The 16,816-nt window shown below is 41.7% G+C and overlaps 1 protein-coding gene across 1 annotated transcript in view; it reads right to left on the reverse strand.

The window, feature by feature from the left end:
• The window catches only part of CUNH11orf65 (chromosome unknown C11orf65 homolog), a 76,074-nt gene that overhangs the window by 6,133 nt on the left and 53,125 nt on the right, over positions 1-16,816 (reverse strand). The window contains exons 4-7 of the mRNA XM_036324513.1: positions 15,354-15,407; positions 14,793-14,993; positions 13,047-13,174; positions 6,834-7,004 (exon numbers count right to left, since the gene is read on the reverse strand). Coding sequence (XP_036180406.1) covers positions 6,834-7,004; positions 13,047-13,174; positions 14,793-14,993; positions 15,354-15,407 — 554 coding nt within the window. The remainder of the gene's footprint in view (positions 1-6,833; positions 7,005-13,046; positions 13,175-14,792; positions 14,994-15,353; positions 15,408-16,816) is intronic.

Genomic DNA, 16,816 nt, shown 5'->3' on the forward strand with positions numbered 1-16,816 from the left:
CTGCAGTCGGCTGGGGGAAGATCTCTGCAAAGTTTGGTCTTGCCTCATAATCAGCAGCTTGGGATTAGTAAGGCTACTGAAATAATCCCAAATTATCACACTGGATTCTATTTGAAATATTTGTTGTCCAGGGCTCAGTAGAAAAACTTGCTTCCTAAGAATTCAAAGTTGGTTCCAAATTATGATTGTGCCTAAGTGAGAGAATAAACTGCTAGAAATTGTACATAATTTGGAAGCGTGAAGTATCTGCATTAAAAAGAAAGAAATTTTCTGTTAGTCTTTCCATGTCATAGCTAGGTGTATTCATCTCATCCAACATAGAGTATATGATACAAAAAACCACTTCAAGTCTTACTGGTTTAATGTTTTTGTCCTTTCTTCCACAAAGATACCATTAGAAATGTAATCCCCTACCAGAGAAGGGTATGGCAGGTGGCTGAGATGCCTGTTTATTTCCTCCCCTCACACTCAATTGCATCATTCTAATTATATTCCAACTTGAGGCTGGATGCACAAAAATCTGTGCACTCGGGGGAGTCCCTCAGCCCGGCCTGTGCCCTCTCGCAGTCTGGGACCCCTTGGGGGATGTCCACCTGCTGGCTTAGGACCACTCCCCGGGGGATTGGGCCTAAGCTGGCAGTCAGACATCCCTCTGGCAGCCCGGGAGCCCTCAGGGGATGTCCACTTGCCAGCGAGGAGCAGGCCTAAGCTGCAGTCGGACATCCTTAATGCTGCTGAGGCGGGAGAGGCTTCTGCCACCACCGCTGTACTGACAGCCATCAGCCTGGCTTGTGGCTGAGCAGAGCTCCCCCTGTGGGAGCACAATGACCACCAGGGGCCAGCTCCTGCATTGAGCGTCTGCCCCCCTGGAGGTCAGTGTGTGTCATAGTGACCAGTGATTCCCAGTTGTTCTGCTGTTAGGGTCAATTTGCATATTACCCTTTTATTAGTATAGATAGAGGCTTGGTGCACAGGTGGGGGCTGGCTGGTTTGCCCTGAAGGGTGTCCTGGATCAGGGTGGGGGTCCTCCTGGGGTGCCTGGCCAGCCTGAGTGAGGGGCTGAGGGCCATTTTCAGACTGGCCACACTCCCTTCAGGGTGGGGGTCCCCACTGAGATGCCTGGCCAGCCTGAGTGAGGGGCTGTGGGCCATTTTCAGGCTGGCCACACCCCCTGGCAACACAAGATCCCAGCCTCTCCTTTCATTCTTTTTTTTTCAGCGCCTCCTTGAGCAGAGGCAAGGGCAGGCTGGAAGCAGGTATCTGTGATTTATTTATCTTCTATAATTGAAACTTTGTAGCCTTGAGAAGAGCCCAGGGCCGGCCAGGGCAGGCGGGAAGCTTGGCTTCCTCCATCGCCAGGGGCAACCCAAGCCTCCTGCTCACTCCAGCTTTGTGGCCGCTGTCATCTTAGTCTGGTTAATTTGCATACTCACTCCTGATTGGCTGGTGGGCATGGCTTGTGGGTGTAGCAGAGTGATGGAGTGATGGTTAATTTGCATGTTTTGGAGGAACCAGGATGGCAGCATAGGTAAACACCTGAAATTGCTGCCTCACACAACCACTTCAAAAATACAACAAAAAGACAAAACGAACATCATCCAGAACCACAGGGAGGCTGGCTGCGTGGAAATTCTACAACTAGAAGGAAAGAGAAAAGCATACCGAGACTCAGAAGAGGTGCAGTACGGAAGTAAAATTCAGAGGTACAGAGGCCCATGCGGAGAGGACTGGAGGCTGAGGACACGGCTGTCTTTTTCAATCAGGAGGGAGTCTCAAGCTCTGAGCTCCAGTTCTGGGCGAGTCTCTGGGGACCCAGACTCATAAGGGAGAAACTGGACTGTCTGGCATCGGTCGGAACTAAAGGGCAGCTTTCTCTCAGAGGTGCTTGCAGTGATTGCCAGGACACTGAGAAACGGGGCCTCTTAGGGTAGCCATAGCTGCTTGCTCCGCCATGTTGATCCCCTGGGACCCCCGCCCCACCCAAGCTGTGTGCCGGCTTTTGCATATGAAAGGCCTGGCCCTTTGCAATCTGAAAATTACCTAACAAACTGCAGCTGGCCCAAGGCCCCAGGGCAACTAGCATTGCTTCACAGCTGAGCTCCTGCTGGGTAGCCTCAGGAAGAGGCTAGATTAGCACCTCCTTAGATCCAGGAGCCAGTGTGCCCGGTGGTCAAATTAGGACCATCCAGATTGCAGCTCCTCCGATCCATAAAGGACACACTCAGAGGGCAGACTCAGTGAGCACCAAAGCCCCACTGAAGCAAGTCTTGCCCTGGAGTTTCCAGCACAGAAGTTCTCCCACTGCAGACACAGCTGATTCTCACAGCCAATTGGCCTGGAGGTCAATCCCTCCCAGTGTTACCTTCAACAATCAAGGCTTAACTACAACAAGACTGTGTACAAAGCCCACAAGGGGGTTCACCAAGAGTGTCCACCTCAGGTAATTGGGGAGGCTGAGCCACTGGACCCTATAGGACACCTAGCACAGAAAGCCACTCTATCAACACAGGGAAGCATAAAAAGTGCGGAGACAAAGAAACAGGACACAAAAGACAGAAATGGAGGAAAGCAAACTACTGGATATAGAGTTCAAAACCACACTTTTAAGGTTTTTCAAGAACTTTCTAGAAACCGCCAATAAATTTAGACCCTCAAAAAGTCTGGTGAGACTGCTGATAAATGTAGTGAGACCCTCAAGAAATCTAGTGAGACCCTCAAGGTTATGAAAAAGGACCAATTAGAAATTAAGCATACACTGACTGAAATAAAGGATATTATGCAGAGTCCCAACAGCAGACTAGAGGATCGCAAGAATCAAGTCAAAGATTTGAAATACAAAGAAGCAAGAAACACCCAACCGGAAAAGCAAAATGAAAAAAGAATCCAAAAATACGAAGATAGTGTAAGGAGCCTCTGGGACAGCTTCAAGCGTACCAACATCCAAATTATAGGGTTGCCAGAAGAAGAGAGAGAGCAAGAATTTGAAAACTTATTTGAAGAAATAATGACAGAAAACTTGCCCTACCTGGTGAAAGAAGTAGACTTACAAGTCCAGGAAGCGCAGAGAACTCCAAACAAAAGGAATCCAAAGAGGACCACACCAAGACACATCATAACTAAAATGCCAAGAGCAAAAGACAAAGAGAGAATCTTAAAAGCAGCAAGAGAAAGACAGTCAGTTACCTACAAGGGAGTATCCATACGACTGTCAGCTGATTTCTCAACAGAAACTTTGCAGGCCAGAAGGGAGTGGCAAGAAATATTCAAAGTGATGAATAGCAAGAACCTACAACCAAGATTACTTTATCCAGCAAAGCTATCATTCAGAATTGAAGGTCATATAAAGAGCTTCACAGATAAGGAAAAGCTAAAGGAGTTCATCACCACTAAACCAGTATTATATGAAATGCTGAAAGGTATCCTTTAAGAAGAGGAAGAAGAAAAAGGTAAAGATACAAACTATGAACAACAAATGCACATCTATCAACAAGTAAATCTAAAAATCAAGTGAATAAATAATCTGATGAACAGAATAAACTGGTGATTATAATAGAATCCGGGGCATAGAAAGGGAGTGGACTGACTATTCTTGGGGGGGGGGGGGGGAGAAGGGGTGTGGGGGATGTGGGAAGAGACTGAACAAAAATTGTGCACCTATGGATGAGGACAGGGGGGGGGGTGAGGGCAGAGGGGGGGGGGTGGAAACCAGGGGGAGGGGAGCTATGGGGGGGAAAAAAGAGGAACAACTGTAATAATCTGAACAATAAAGATTTAATTAAAAAAAATTAAAAATAGATGACACAATAAATAATTAAGACACTGAAAAAAATTTGCATGTTTCTCTTTTATTAGTGTAGATAGTGATGGAATATAGGATATTGGGGTAGATTTTGGGGAAATCTTTCACTAAAGCTCTCTGGCCTTCACTTGAATTAGCCAACAATATAAGGGAAAGGCTAATCAGGATTTCAAAAGCTTACTTGAGACAATTCTCTATCCTGCTCTCAGAAGCTCATTAAAAATGAACCTGACCTACCACTCTTTCCTCCCTCCGCCACCCCATTCTCTACCCAGCAACTTTTACCCTTAGGGGGAAAAAAGTACAAGTATAGCATTACATAAAGTATGTGATTGTCTAACCACTATGCTGTACACCTGAAACTAATACAAAATAATATTAAATGTATATACTTTTGATTTTTTAAAAAGTTTATACAAAAATTTTATACAAAAAACGTTTTTTAAAAATGCTAGCCTGCATTGCTTGGAGATTGAGTGTTGATCTGTGAGCCAGGAGGTCATGGTTTGATTCCCAGTCAGCACAAATGCCCAGGTTGCAAGCTAGATCCACAGTGTGGGGAATGTGGAAAGCAGCCTATTAGTAATTCTCTCATCATTGATGTTTCTCTCTCTCTCTCCCCCTCTCTCTTTCTCTCTGAAATCAATAAAAAATATATTTAAAAAAGTTTTAAAAGTACAGCATTACAGTTCCTTTCTTTGGATGTCATTTCTTGCATCATTATTATCGTCTGTGTTTATTCAGTGTCCCAAAAATCACAGACGTGCTGTCGATAGGGAATCCCAATATTATGGCTTGGACAAAATACTGAATCACAACAATCTCTTTTTACTATTAGTACAAGATATCTTAGAGCATCTATCTACTATGAATAATTAGTTCTTCATTTCTTCTTATCTTTCCCTTTATATTTTCTAATATATCCTTATCTTCTTTCTTATTGTTTTTTTCCTATTTTCTTATTCTTTCTTTTCCTTTGTCATCTTTCCTTTTTTCATTATGCTCTTCTCTGATTCTTGTTCAATTCTCTTCTGGCTGTTTTATTGTTATACTAGAGGCCCCGGTGCATGAAAATTCATGCACTGGAGAGGGAGTCCCTCAGCCCGGCCTGCCCCCTCTCACAGTCCGGGAGCCCTCAGGGGTGGGAAGTGACCCAGCGATCAGGGGAAGGTGACGCCTCATCACACCTCTGCTGCTGCCAGTGCCGGCAGCGCAGGCCTCAGTTGGCCCTGGTTACCTGAGCCTTGGTTGGCTCTGAGTGGCTGAGCAGCTGCCATCCAGGCTTTCCTGCGCCTCAGGCCAGCCCTGGGTGGCTGGGCAGCCAACAGCCGAGGCTTGCCTGCACCTCGGGCATCGGCTGGGCAGCCACCATCCAAGGCTTGCCTGTGCCTCTGGCCGGCTCTGGGCAGTTATAATATCACTGAATCATATCATTATAGAATCAAAGGGGACTGGGGGACTCTGGAGGCAGGCACATGGCGGGTCTGAGGGGACTGGGCACCACCATCTTGTGACTGTGGGCACCACCATATTTGAGGGCGTGGCAGTCAATGAGCATATTCTCTCCTTATTGGCTATGGATGCTGCCATCTTTGAGGGCAGGACAGTGTATTAGCATATTTCCTCCTTATTGGCTGTGGGCACTGCCACCTTTGGGATGGTGTGAGGGTCAAATAGCATATTCCCTCTTTATTAGATAGAATGACATGTTGATTTTTTTCTATCCTATTTTCTTTTCTCTCTTCCTTTTTCTTATGTTTCTTCACACACAGCATCTTCATTTTATTTTTTCTGCCTTTCATCTGTGCAATATTCACATTCATTACTGTAGCTGAGTAAATATTCAATATATTGAAATCTTTTTGAGATATAATCCACATGCCATAAAACTCACCCATTTAAAGTGTATAACCCAATGGCTTTTAGTGTACTCTGTCAATTTCAGAACATTTTCATTTTCCAAAAAGAAAATGTACCTCGTAGCTATCACCTCCCAATCCCCATAAGTCTCAGCCCTAGGCAACCACTAATCTACTTTCCATCTCTATGGATTTGCCTACTCTGCACATTTCATATAGATGGAATCATATAATATGTGGTCCTTTATGACTGGCTTCTTTCACTTATCAGGTTTATCAATACTGTGGCATATATCAGCATTTCTATTTATTGTAGAATAATATTCCATTGTATGGATATACCACATTTTATTTACCCATTCACCAGTTGATGAATATTTGCGTTGTTTCTACTTTTTGGTTATATTGTAAATAATGCCGCTATAAACATTTATGTAAAAGTTTTACATGAACATGTTTATTTCTCTTGTGCATATATACCGAGGACTACAATTGCTCAATTATATGGCAAGTTCAAGTTTAACCATGAGAAACTGCCAGATTATTTTCCAATATGGCTGCACCATTATATATTTCCACTGGCAGTTTATAATGGTTCTAATTCCTTCATCTCCTTGACAATGTGTTACTATCTATCTTTTTTATTATAGCTATCATAGTGGGTCTGAAGTAGGATCTTACTGTGGTTTTAACTTGAATTTCCCTGATGGTTATATTAAATATTTTTGAATTTCATCACACACCAAAAAATTCCTAAAAAATTAGTTTTCCAAGGGCCATAGTATGTCACTGAAAAAGAATAACTTTTTAATGTTTCACATTGGGAAGATCAAGGACTATACACTAAGGAAATTCTTCATATTATTAATTGCATGTTCTTAGCCTTGTTTCTAAATCCCAAAGTAAAAAATAAAGCAGATTTAGACTAAGGCCTAAGAATAAAGTCTGACAGTAAAGAACACCTTTCTAGTTTTTCTTTTTTCTATTTTTAGATCATCCCTTTTATACCTTTCACCCTCATTTCTTCTTCTTTCTTTCAAACAAGTAATGCATACTCATTTTGGGGAGAGGAGATTATGTTTGTGACCCCCTAGATTCAACTTGGGAGTGGAAAATATTAGAAATAAAAATATGATGCCTGCCCTTGTTCCCCAAGAATAGTAACATGTATTTACTCATCAAAGTTCAGTGTATTTGTCCAGTTCAGCACTTCATCCACTTCCCATTCCATCACAGAATCTATTCCGCCATCTTCAATAGATTTTATTAGCCCCTTTGATGCTCTGTGAATTAAACCTAGAGTTTTTAGATTTGTTGACTTAGCCTCCAGGTGTCCTTTATAGTACCTAAGTAGAGGAAAGGAAGAGAGACAAAAATCCTTTGGAATACATAATTACTAATAGATGCACTTAGTATATATTGTTATAATACTATTTAAATATAAACCATCTTTTTATCCTACTTAACTCAAATACCTCTAAACCAAGTTCTGTGATGGGATCTTTTGGAAAAAGCAAAGCAGCATAAGTAACCACACTAACCAGAGAAGCTTCATTTCAAAATTACCTCTCAGTAAGTTGGATTTTTATGATATAAAAAAACACTAAGTTATTATATCACTGAATCATATCATTATAGAATCAAAGGATCTTGGAGCCAAATAATTGGCCAACTTGTTTTATAGATAAGGAAATACTAAAAGAGTTTAGTAACTTTTAGAAGGTCACATTGCTAATGATAAAGAGGGAAGGAAAGAGAAAGAGAGGAATAAAAAAAGGGAAGAGAGTTATCGACATCTTTTTTGTGTCAGGTACTTCTGATACATCATCTTGTTTCATTCTCTTTAAAAAGACAGCCATTTGAGACAGCTATTTTTATTCCCATTTTATTCATGAGGAAATTGAGACTTAGAGAAATTAAGAAATTGTTCAATAATATGTATGTAATATATATATCAGAGCCAAATCTGATTTTAAGCCCATACTTCTAAAGTACAGTTCTCTTGAAAAAACAAAAACAGAAGATAGTGGCATAGGTAAATGCCTGTACTCGCCACCTCCCACAACCACATCAAAATTACAAATAAAATACAGAACAACCATCATCCAGAACCTCTGGGAAGCTGACTGAATATAATCCCTACACCTAGAGAAGTAGAGAAGAAAGCACACTGAGACTGGTAAGAGGTGCAGAGGCACGGAACAGGGTCCAGCACCCACATGTGCCACTTTGTTAGTAGGGAGGGAGATCGTCTTTGTGGAGGCTGCCTGGAGGAGCAAGGGGTCCCAGCTCCACACCAGACTACAGCCCAGGGTCCCAGAACTGGGAAAAGAAGTACCTATGGGCAATAAGAATTACGTGCTGTAGCCGAAACCGTTTTGGCTCAGTGGATAGAGCGTCGGCCTGCGGACTGAAAGGTCCCAGGTTCGATTCCGGTCAAGGGCATGTACCTGGGTTGCGGGCACATCCCCAGTAGGAGATGTGCAGGAGGCAGCTGATCGATGTTTCTCTCTCATCGATGTTTCTAACTCTCTATCTCTCTCCCTTCCTCTCTGTAAAAAATCAATAAAATATATATTTAATAAAAAAAAAAATCATCATTCTCTGCCGAAACCGGTTTGGCTCAGTGGATAGAGCAGCGATGGTGAACCTTTAAAAAAAAAAAAAAAAAAAAAAAGAATTACGTGCTGTAGAGTGAGTGGGGGAAGAGGCGCTGGTGGGAGGGTGCCGGCCAATGTAGAGGAAGGAGAATGAGAAGAGGGAGGAGTGACGGGGTCGGGATAGATGGAGGAATCTTCAAGGGAGAAGAAAAGGCAAAGGGGGAGAAGCTGATGGGCGGGGGTTGGGGTCCGTTTGTGGGGTGGCGTGAGAGGAGACCCTGAGGGGACTCACCCGGGTACGGGGGGAGGGAGGACAGCGCGTCCCGGGGAGAAGCTGGCTGGGTGGTGTGGAAGAAAGGGGACAATGGAGAGGAGGCCCGAGGCAGATGGGAGGAGGCAGCCCGGCAAAGCAAGGCAGATGACTGGAGCACGGAGCGCCAAGTTGCGGGAAAACCGGAGACGGGACCTCTGCCCTCTGAGAAACAAAAAGAATAAGAAAAAGAATTATGTGCTGTAAAAACCAGTGTGGATTGGAGCTCAGTGACACAGAGGCTGCTGGAGACCCAGCTGCTCCTCCTAAAAGACCAGCACCACCAACTGAACTTACAAGGTCTCACTTCCTCTGAGCTCCAGCACTAGGGCAAGGCTCTGGTGGACACAGACACAAAGGAGGAGGAACTAGATTTTCTGGCATCGAGGCAGGAACTTGGGGGTGGCTTTCTTCCAGACGGAGATGCTCACAGGGATCATTGTTTCTATGCTGGGACCTCCCTGATTGCAGGGATGACTGGCAGCCATTTCTGTTTGCTCTGTCCTGGTGATTCCTTGAGACCCCACCTCATCCAAATTACAACTCCACCCAACCTGTGTGCAGTGGCTTTTTGCATATGAATGGCCTGTCCTTGCTCAGGCTAAAATCTCTCAAGCAAGTTGCAGCTGGTTCAGGGAGCCTCAAACCTATCAATAAAAGGCCCAAGACCTGGCACCAGCACCAGCCTGCCTTGCTTCATAGCTGGGCCTCATCTGGGCACTTCCAAACCCGATACAAATAGGAGGAATCTGAATATCTCTCTGTAGCTTCTGCTGGGTGGCCCCAGGCAGTGGCTGACTTTTCACCTTCCTGGAGACCCAAGAGTCAGTGTACTCAGTGGTCAGCATCAGATCATATCAGATTATAACTCTACACATCCATAAGAGACATACTCAAGGGTCAGACTCAGTGAGCACCAAAGCCCCACTGAAGCAAGTCCTGCTCCATGGGGTTGTCTTCTGCATAGTAGCTCTCCCACTGTAGTCACAGCTGGTCTTCATAGCCAATTGTCCTGGAGGTCCATTCCTCCCAGTGACACCAATAGCAGTCAAGTCTCAACTACAATAAGACTGTGCACACAGTACACAAAAGGATGTGCCTGGAGCTCCCTTTTCAGGTGACTGGGGAGGCTCAGCCACTGGTTCCTATAGAGCACCTACTACACAAGGCACTCTACCAACTCAAGGAGACATAGCAGCTCTGCCCAATACATAGAAAGAAACACAGGGAAGCAGCCAAAATGTGGAGACAAAGAAACATGTCACAAATGGAAGAAAGCAAACTACCAAATATAGAGTTCAAAACCACAGTTATAAAGTTACTCAAGAATCTTCTAGAAACCTCCAAAAAAATGGAAAAGAACCAGTCAGAAATTATGCATACACTGACTGAAATAAAGAATAAGATAGAGAGATTCAACAGCAGAGTGGTGGATTCTGAGAATCAAAGCAATGATTTGAAATGTGAGGGGGGAAAAAAACACCCAACCAGAACAGTAAAAAGAAACCAGAAACACCAATCAGAAAGGATATATGCACCCCTATGTTCATAGCAGCACAATTCACCATAGCTAAGATCTGGAAACAGCCCAAGTGCCCATCAGTAGATGAATGGATTAGAAAACTGTGGTACATCTACACGATGGAATACTATGCTGCTCTAAAAAGGAAGGAACTCTTACCATTTGCAATGTCATGGATGGAACTGGAGAGCATTATGCTAAGTGAAATAAGCCAGTCAATGAAGGAAAAATACCACATGATCTCACTCATTCATGGATAATAGAGACCATTATAAACTTTTGAACAATAACAGATACAGAGGCAGAGCTGCCTGAAACAGATTGTCAAACTGCAGCGGGAAGGCCGGGGAGGGTTGGGGGGCAGGAGGTAGGGGGGTAAGAGATCAACTAAAGGACTTGTATGCATGCATAGAAGCATAACCAATGGACATAAGACACTGGGGGATAGGGGAGGCTAGGGGACTGTCTAGGGCGGGGGGATAAAATGGACACATATGTAATACCCTTTGTAATACTTTAAGCAATAAATAAAAAAAAAAGAAAAATGAAAAAAAAAGAAAAAAGAATAAAAACATATAAAGATAATGTCAGGAGCCTATGGGACAACTTAAAGCATACCAACATTCGCATTATGGGGGTGCCAGAAGAAGAGAAAGAGCAAGATACTAAAAACCTATTTGAAGAAATAATGACAGAAAACTTCCCCTACCTGTTGAAAGAAATAGACTTACAAGTCCAGGAAGCACAGAGACCCCCAAACAAGAGGAACTCAAAGAGGACCACACCAAGACACATAATAATTAAAATGCCAAGGGCTAAAGAGAGAAAATCTTAAAAGCAGCAAGAGAAAAGCAGTTAGTTTCCTATAAGGGAATGCCCATACGACTGTCAGCTGATTTCTCAACAGAAACTATGCAGGCCAGAATGGAGTGGCAAGAAGTATTCAAGTGATGAATTGCAAGGACCTACAACCAAGATTACTCTACCAGCAAAGCTATAATTTAGAAAGGAAGATCAGATAAAGAGCTTCACAGATAAGAAAAAGCTAAAGGAGTTCATCACCACCAAACCAGTATTATATGAAATGTTGAAGGATATTCTTTAAGAAGAGGAAGAAGAAAAAGGTCACAAATATGAACAACAAAATGGCAACAAATAAATACCTATCAAGAATTGAATCTAAATGTCAAAATAAACGAATAATAAATCTAATGATTAGAATAAACTGGTGAATAAAATAGAATCAGAGGCCTGGAAATGAAGCAGACTGATGATTCTCAGAGGGAAGGGAGGTAAGGGAGCAGGAAGAGATTAAACAAAGATCTGATATGCATATATGCACTACCTGTGGACATAGACAATAGGATGGTGAAGGCCAGGGGTGGGTCAGGAACTGGGTGGAGGGGGACAATGGGGGGGGGGAAAGAGGGACATCTGTAATAATCTCAACAATAAATATTTTTTTTTAAATAAAGTACTGTTCTCTTATATTAGTCTGAGCACATAAATTAATGCATCCCACAAACATGAGCTGAGTGAATAGACAGAAGTTGTCCTTACTAAGATTACTAGAATATAACATTTTTATTGTTTTTCATTTTAAGATCTACATTGGAAGTGTAAAACCCTATAAAACATTTACAACAACCGCTGGCACATAGTATGTATTCAATAAAAGAAGACTTACACAATCCTGGATGGCAACAGATGTGACAGTGAGAAGATACACCCATGACCTCAGGAAGTTTTTGCTTTGTCAGACTTTAAATGGATAATGATCTATGAAAGCTAATGCATTTTATAGAAGCAGAAACATGCCTCTTGATTTAAGTTGGTTAGCTAGAGCACAAATTTAAGAAAGTATGATTTCATCATTTTTCTAGAGTTCTTCATTGGCTTATTCATTTAATAGATAGTTATTGTCAACCATTTGTAAAGCAATCTGTTCAAAAGTGAAATTCCCTCATGGAACTTGCAATCTTTCAATTCTATAATCTCTTCCCTGAACATAAAAGGCAACTAGTAGACATTGATTAAATGAAAGAATAATTAAATGATGGTACCAACTGGCCCATATTTATTAACTAATACTCATGCCACAACAAAAATGCATTTAGAAATCAGAAACTTCTGGAAGGCTGGGGGTGAATGGATTTTTTATGAGTTTCTCCATGTTTTAATTTCTCATATGTCCAGACACTTAAGATTAGATACTTCTTCCTTTTAATTATTATTATTTTTATTTGACTTTCTAGAGAGGAATGGAGAGAAAGAAAAACATCAATCGGCTGCCTCCCACACTGGGACCAAACCCACAACCCAGGTATGGGTCCTGACTGGGAACTTTTCAGAGTAAGGGATGATGTTCCAACCAACAGAGCCACACTGGCCAGGGCATCCCTTTACTACTTTAAACTAGAGGCCTGGTGCATGAATGACACTCTCCCCAACCCGCATTAATGGACTGCAGCTAGCCTGATGCTGGATTGGACTGGCTCCAACGTGGAAAGGAAACTCTAGACACTGGTTTTGCTTCTAGCTCTATTGAAACCCCAACCCAGCTGGTGTGGCTCAATTGGTAGAGCATCATCCCATGCACCAAGAGGTGGCCAGTTTGATTCCAGTAGGGGCACAAGCCCAGGTTGCAGGCTCGATCCCCATGGGGAATGCGCAGGAGGTAGTCTATCGATGTCTCTTATCTCTTCCTCTCCCTTCTCTCTAAAAAAATCAATAAAAAACATTAAAAAAAAAAAAAAAAAAAGAGAGAAAGAAATCCCAGCTACACTTCCTCTGTAGGGAAATGGGACTTTGGAAACCCAGTGGTATAATTCCATGGAAATAAAGCTTTCTATCATATTGAAAAATAAATATATAACATAGTTATTTTAGTAATAATAGCAAAAAAATAAAACCTTAAAATACTATATACTTTTTAGTAAGTCTTTCATCAACTTACATTTGCCTCATCCATTCTATTTTTCTAATTTTTCTCTTTTTTTCTATATCTTGTCTTCTTTTCAGTTTAGAGAAATGAAATTTGGTTTCCTTTTTGTCTCCAATTGCATGTTCAGTAGACAACCAAAACTATTGAGAAATAAAACAAGAATATACAAAATGTTGAAATACTGATTGTGAGGTTATCTGACTGTACACAATAAATTCTGAGTGCTCAATACGAATATGCCAAGGTAGAAATAGAGGGTAAGATAAACCCTTGAAAGGTAGTTCTAATTTAGTGATGGGTGAATAGCACAGGGAGCAGCAGTTCTCAACCTGTGGGTCGCGACCCTTGCACAGGGGTTGCCTAAGACCATTGGAAAACACATATATAATTACATATTGTTTTTGTGATTAACCACTATGCTTTAATTATGTTCAATTTGTAACAATGAAATTGGGGGTCACCACAACATGAGGAACTGTATTAAAGGGCCGCGGCATTAGGAAGGTTGAGAACCACCGCTAGAGGCACATGCCACAGAAAGACTGACCAGGTGCTAGTGTACTGCGGTACTTAATAAGTACTTGTTGAATGAATAGACATATTCTAAGTGTTTTAATTTCTCACAAGAACAGACCTGACCTATTCTTAGTGCTGGTGGCTTTTGAAGACCCTAATCTTTAAGGAGTATAGGTAGGTTCCAAGAACACAGAAGTCTCACCATTATGTCCTGAGAGTATATGGTTTCCCTTGTATGACACTGTATCCTAACTGGTAGTCTATTTTCCTACTTCTGATTCTTCCCCCTTCGTCCACCACACACACATTAAATAATGAGGAGAGTTTGCTCTTCCTCACAACATTCTATATTTGCCACTATTAAAGCACATATTTATTGCATTATATTGAAATATCCTGTTTACTAAATGTCTCCCAAACTAAAAGGGAAACTGCTTGAGGAGAGCAACTATTCTTATTTACTATTATATCCTTAGCATTTGGTACAATGCCTGACACATGGTTGGTATGCAATCAAGTTTGTTGAATAAATGCATACCTTGATCATTTTCACTTTTCATATTTAGTATATTCAACATACCACATTCTATCATCTGAGGACTGAAGATTTGATGAAGATATTTGAAGCAATATAAACAGACATCTAGAGCTACAGAACCAGATCGTGTTAACCTATAAAATGTAACCTTACAAATATCCTTAAGTAGGAATTATTTCCACAAAAGAGATTAAACATGGCTGTCTATAGAAAAGTTCCTGAATCACATATAGCATTAGGATTTATGTATATTTAAAATCACTGTGGTCAATTAATATGAATACATGTTAAGTTTCCCAACCATGAAAATTCAAATGATTTTCCACCAGTCTCTGCTATTATAAGCTCTGTAAGAGAAAATGTTATATTCTCAAATAACTCCCATTTCTAGTCCACGTATAATACAGAGTCAATATCCTCACATTTGCTTTGATATCAAAATGGTAAACTGCTGAGTACCAGGGAGTACCTAAAGATGGCTTCAATCAAAACTACTAAAAGTAGAAATAAATGTAAGAAAAAAAGAGATATATTTTTATACCTTGAAGTATCATTAGTAACCCCAGAGTAGTTAACTAAGCAATTTTTATCAACTAAATTACTAGGATTTACTATTTAAATGTAATTTAAAATTATTTTTTAAAAAGATAAATTGGTTTATAAATATTAAACATTCAAAATTATTAATATTTCTTTTTTCTTACTCTATCAGAAACAAGCCTCCAGCCATTGTTCTCTATACGACGATACCAGCCTCTACAATCCTGTTTCTGAAGATTATCACTTCTAATATGAGATGCATATTTTGCTGAAAGTTTTGTGTAATCTCTAGGGCTATTAGCACACAGATCTTCAATGTGTCTTTCAGTAAAAATTTTATAGTATATGTCAGGTGGAAATTTAGCCTGTAGATGGAAAAGTACAAAGGACCGTTGTAATCTAATAACAAAATGGTTTACATTTAAACAATTACATCTTTAAAATTAAATATAAATGTGCTCTGAAAGTACAAGTAAGGCCCTGGCCAGTTTGTCTCAGTGGATGGAGCATCGGCCTGTGGACTGAGGGGTCCCAGGTTCGATTCCGGTCAGGAGCGCATGCCTGGGTTGCGGGCTCGACCCCCAGTGGGGGTGTGCAGGAGGCAACTGATCAGTGGTTCTCTCTCATCATTGATGTTTCTAACTCTCTCTCCCTCTTCCTTCCTCTCTGAAATCAATAAAAATATATTTAAAAAAAACTACAAATAAGAATTCATCCATACTTACACCACCAAATCTGAACCGTACATGAATGCCAGCTGCAGCATCTAGAAGCTCTGCCTATAAAAAATATTACTTTTTAACATTCTGTATATACCATTCACTACTTCTCACTCTATCATGTTAAAATAGTTGCTAAATATTGAATTTTTATAAAATAAGGCAAGTGGCTAAACCTCAATTATTTTTAAATTAGAAGATATTTTAATTTCTTTTAGTTATCTTAGAGTAAAACAGCTTACATGATAACTAGAAAAATAATATGAAACTATGCTTACTTTCTATGCAATATATAAGTATAAAAGTAAAATTATTTGTTATTCATAAAACTGAAGTTTAAATAAGTCCTCAGGTAAATTCAGAGAAAAAATTGTGATTGATCAATCTGAGTTTAACATCAGATGATTTTTCCTAACTAGCTTTTATTAAATAAAAAAAATTCTATGTTTAAATTTCTTAAGAATTGTATATAATTGGTCTTCTAAATTTTAGTGCCCTGGACCAAATGGAAAATAGAGAAAAAAATATTTGGTCTTCTATTAGAAGACAGTTTCACCTGTCTCCTAATAATATTAAATTAGATAAGAAAATAGATGCTATCCTAAATTGTTTAGTCCATAAAGCCTAAAAAACACTAGTTTTACATAATTTTCTTCTGAGTAAAAATTATACATACCTAGAGGCCCGGTGCACAAAATTCGTGCATGGGGTTGCGGGGGGTGTCCCTCAGCCCAGCCTGTACCCTCTCCAATCTGGGACGCCTAGAGGGATGTCCAACAGCCCGTTTAGGCCCGATCCCTGGGCCTAAACGGGCAGTTGGACATCCCTCTCACAATCTAGGACTGCTGGCTCCCAACCGCTTGCCTGCCTGTCTGCCTGATTGCCCCTAACTACTTCTGCCTGCAAGCCTGATCACCCCCTAACCACTCACCTGCCAGCCTGATCGATGCCTAACTGCTCACCTGCTGGCCTGATTGCCCCTAACTGCCCTCCCCTGCTGACCTGGTCACCCCTAACTGCCCTCCCCTGCCGGCCTAGTTGCCCCCAACTGCCTTCCCCTGTAGGCCTGGTCGCCCCCAACTGCCCTCTCTTGCTGGCCCAGTCACCCCTAACTTCCCTCCCTTGCCAGCCTGGTTACCCCTAACTTCTCTCCCCTGCAGGCCTGGTCACTCCCAACTGCCCTCCCCCACTGGCCTGGTCACCCCTAACTATCCTCTCCTGTAGGCCTGGTCACCCCCAACTGCCCTCCCCCACTGGCCTGGTCACCCCTGTCATCCCCTGTAGGCCTGGTCACCCCCAACTGCCCTCCCCTGCTGGCCCAGTCACTCCTAACTTCCCTCCCTTGCCAGCCTGGTTGCTCCTAACTGCCTTCCCCTGCAGGCCTGGGTCCCCCTCCAACTTCCCTTCCCTACAGGCTTGGGTCCCCCCAACTGCCCTCCACTGCAGGCCTGGGTTCCCCCAACTGTCCT

This window comes from Myotis myotis, unplaced genomic scaffold, assembly GCF_014108235.1.
Source record: "Myotis myotis isolate mMyoMyo1 unplaced genomic scaffold, mMyoMyo1.p scaffold_m19_p_10, whole genome shotgun sequence".
Taxonomy (NCBI): domain Eukaryota; kingdom Metazoa; phylum Chordata; class Mammalia; order Chiroptera; family Vespertilionidae; genus Myotis; species Myotis myotis.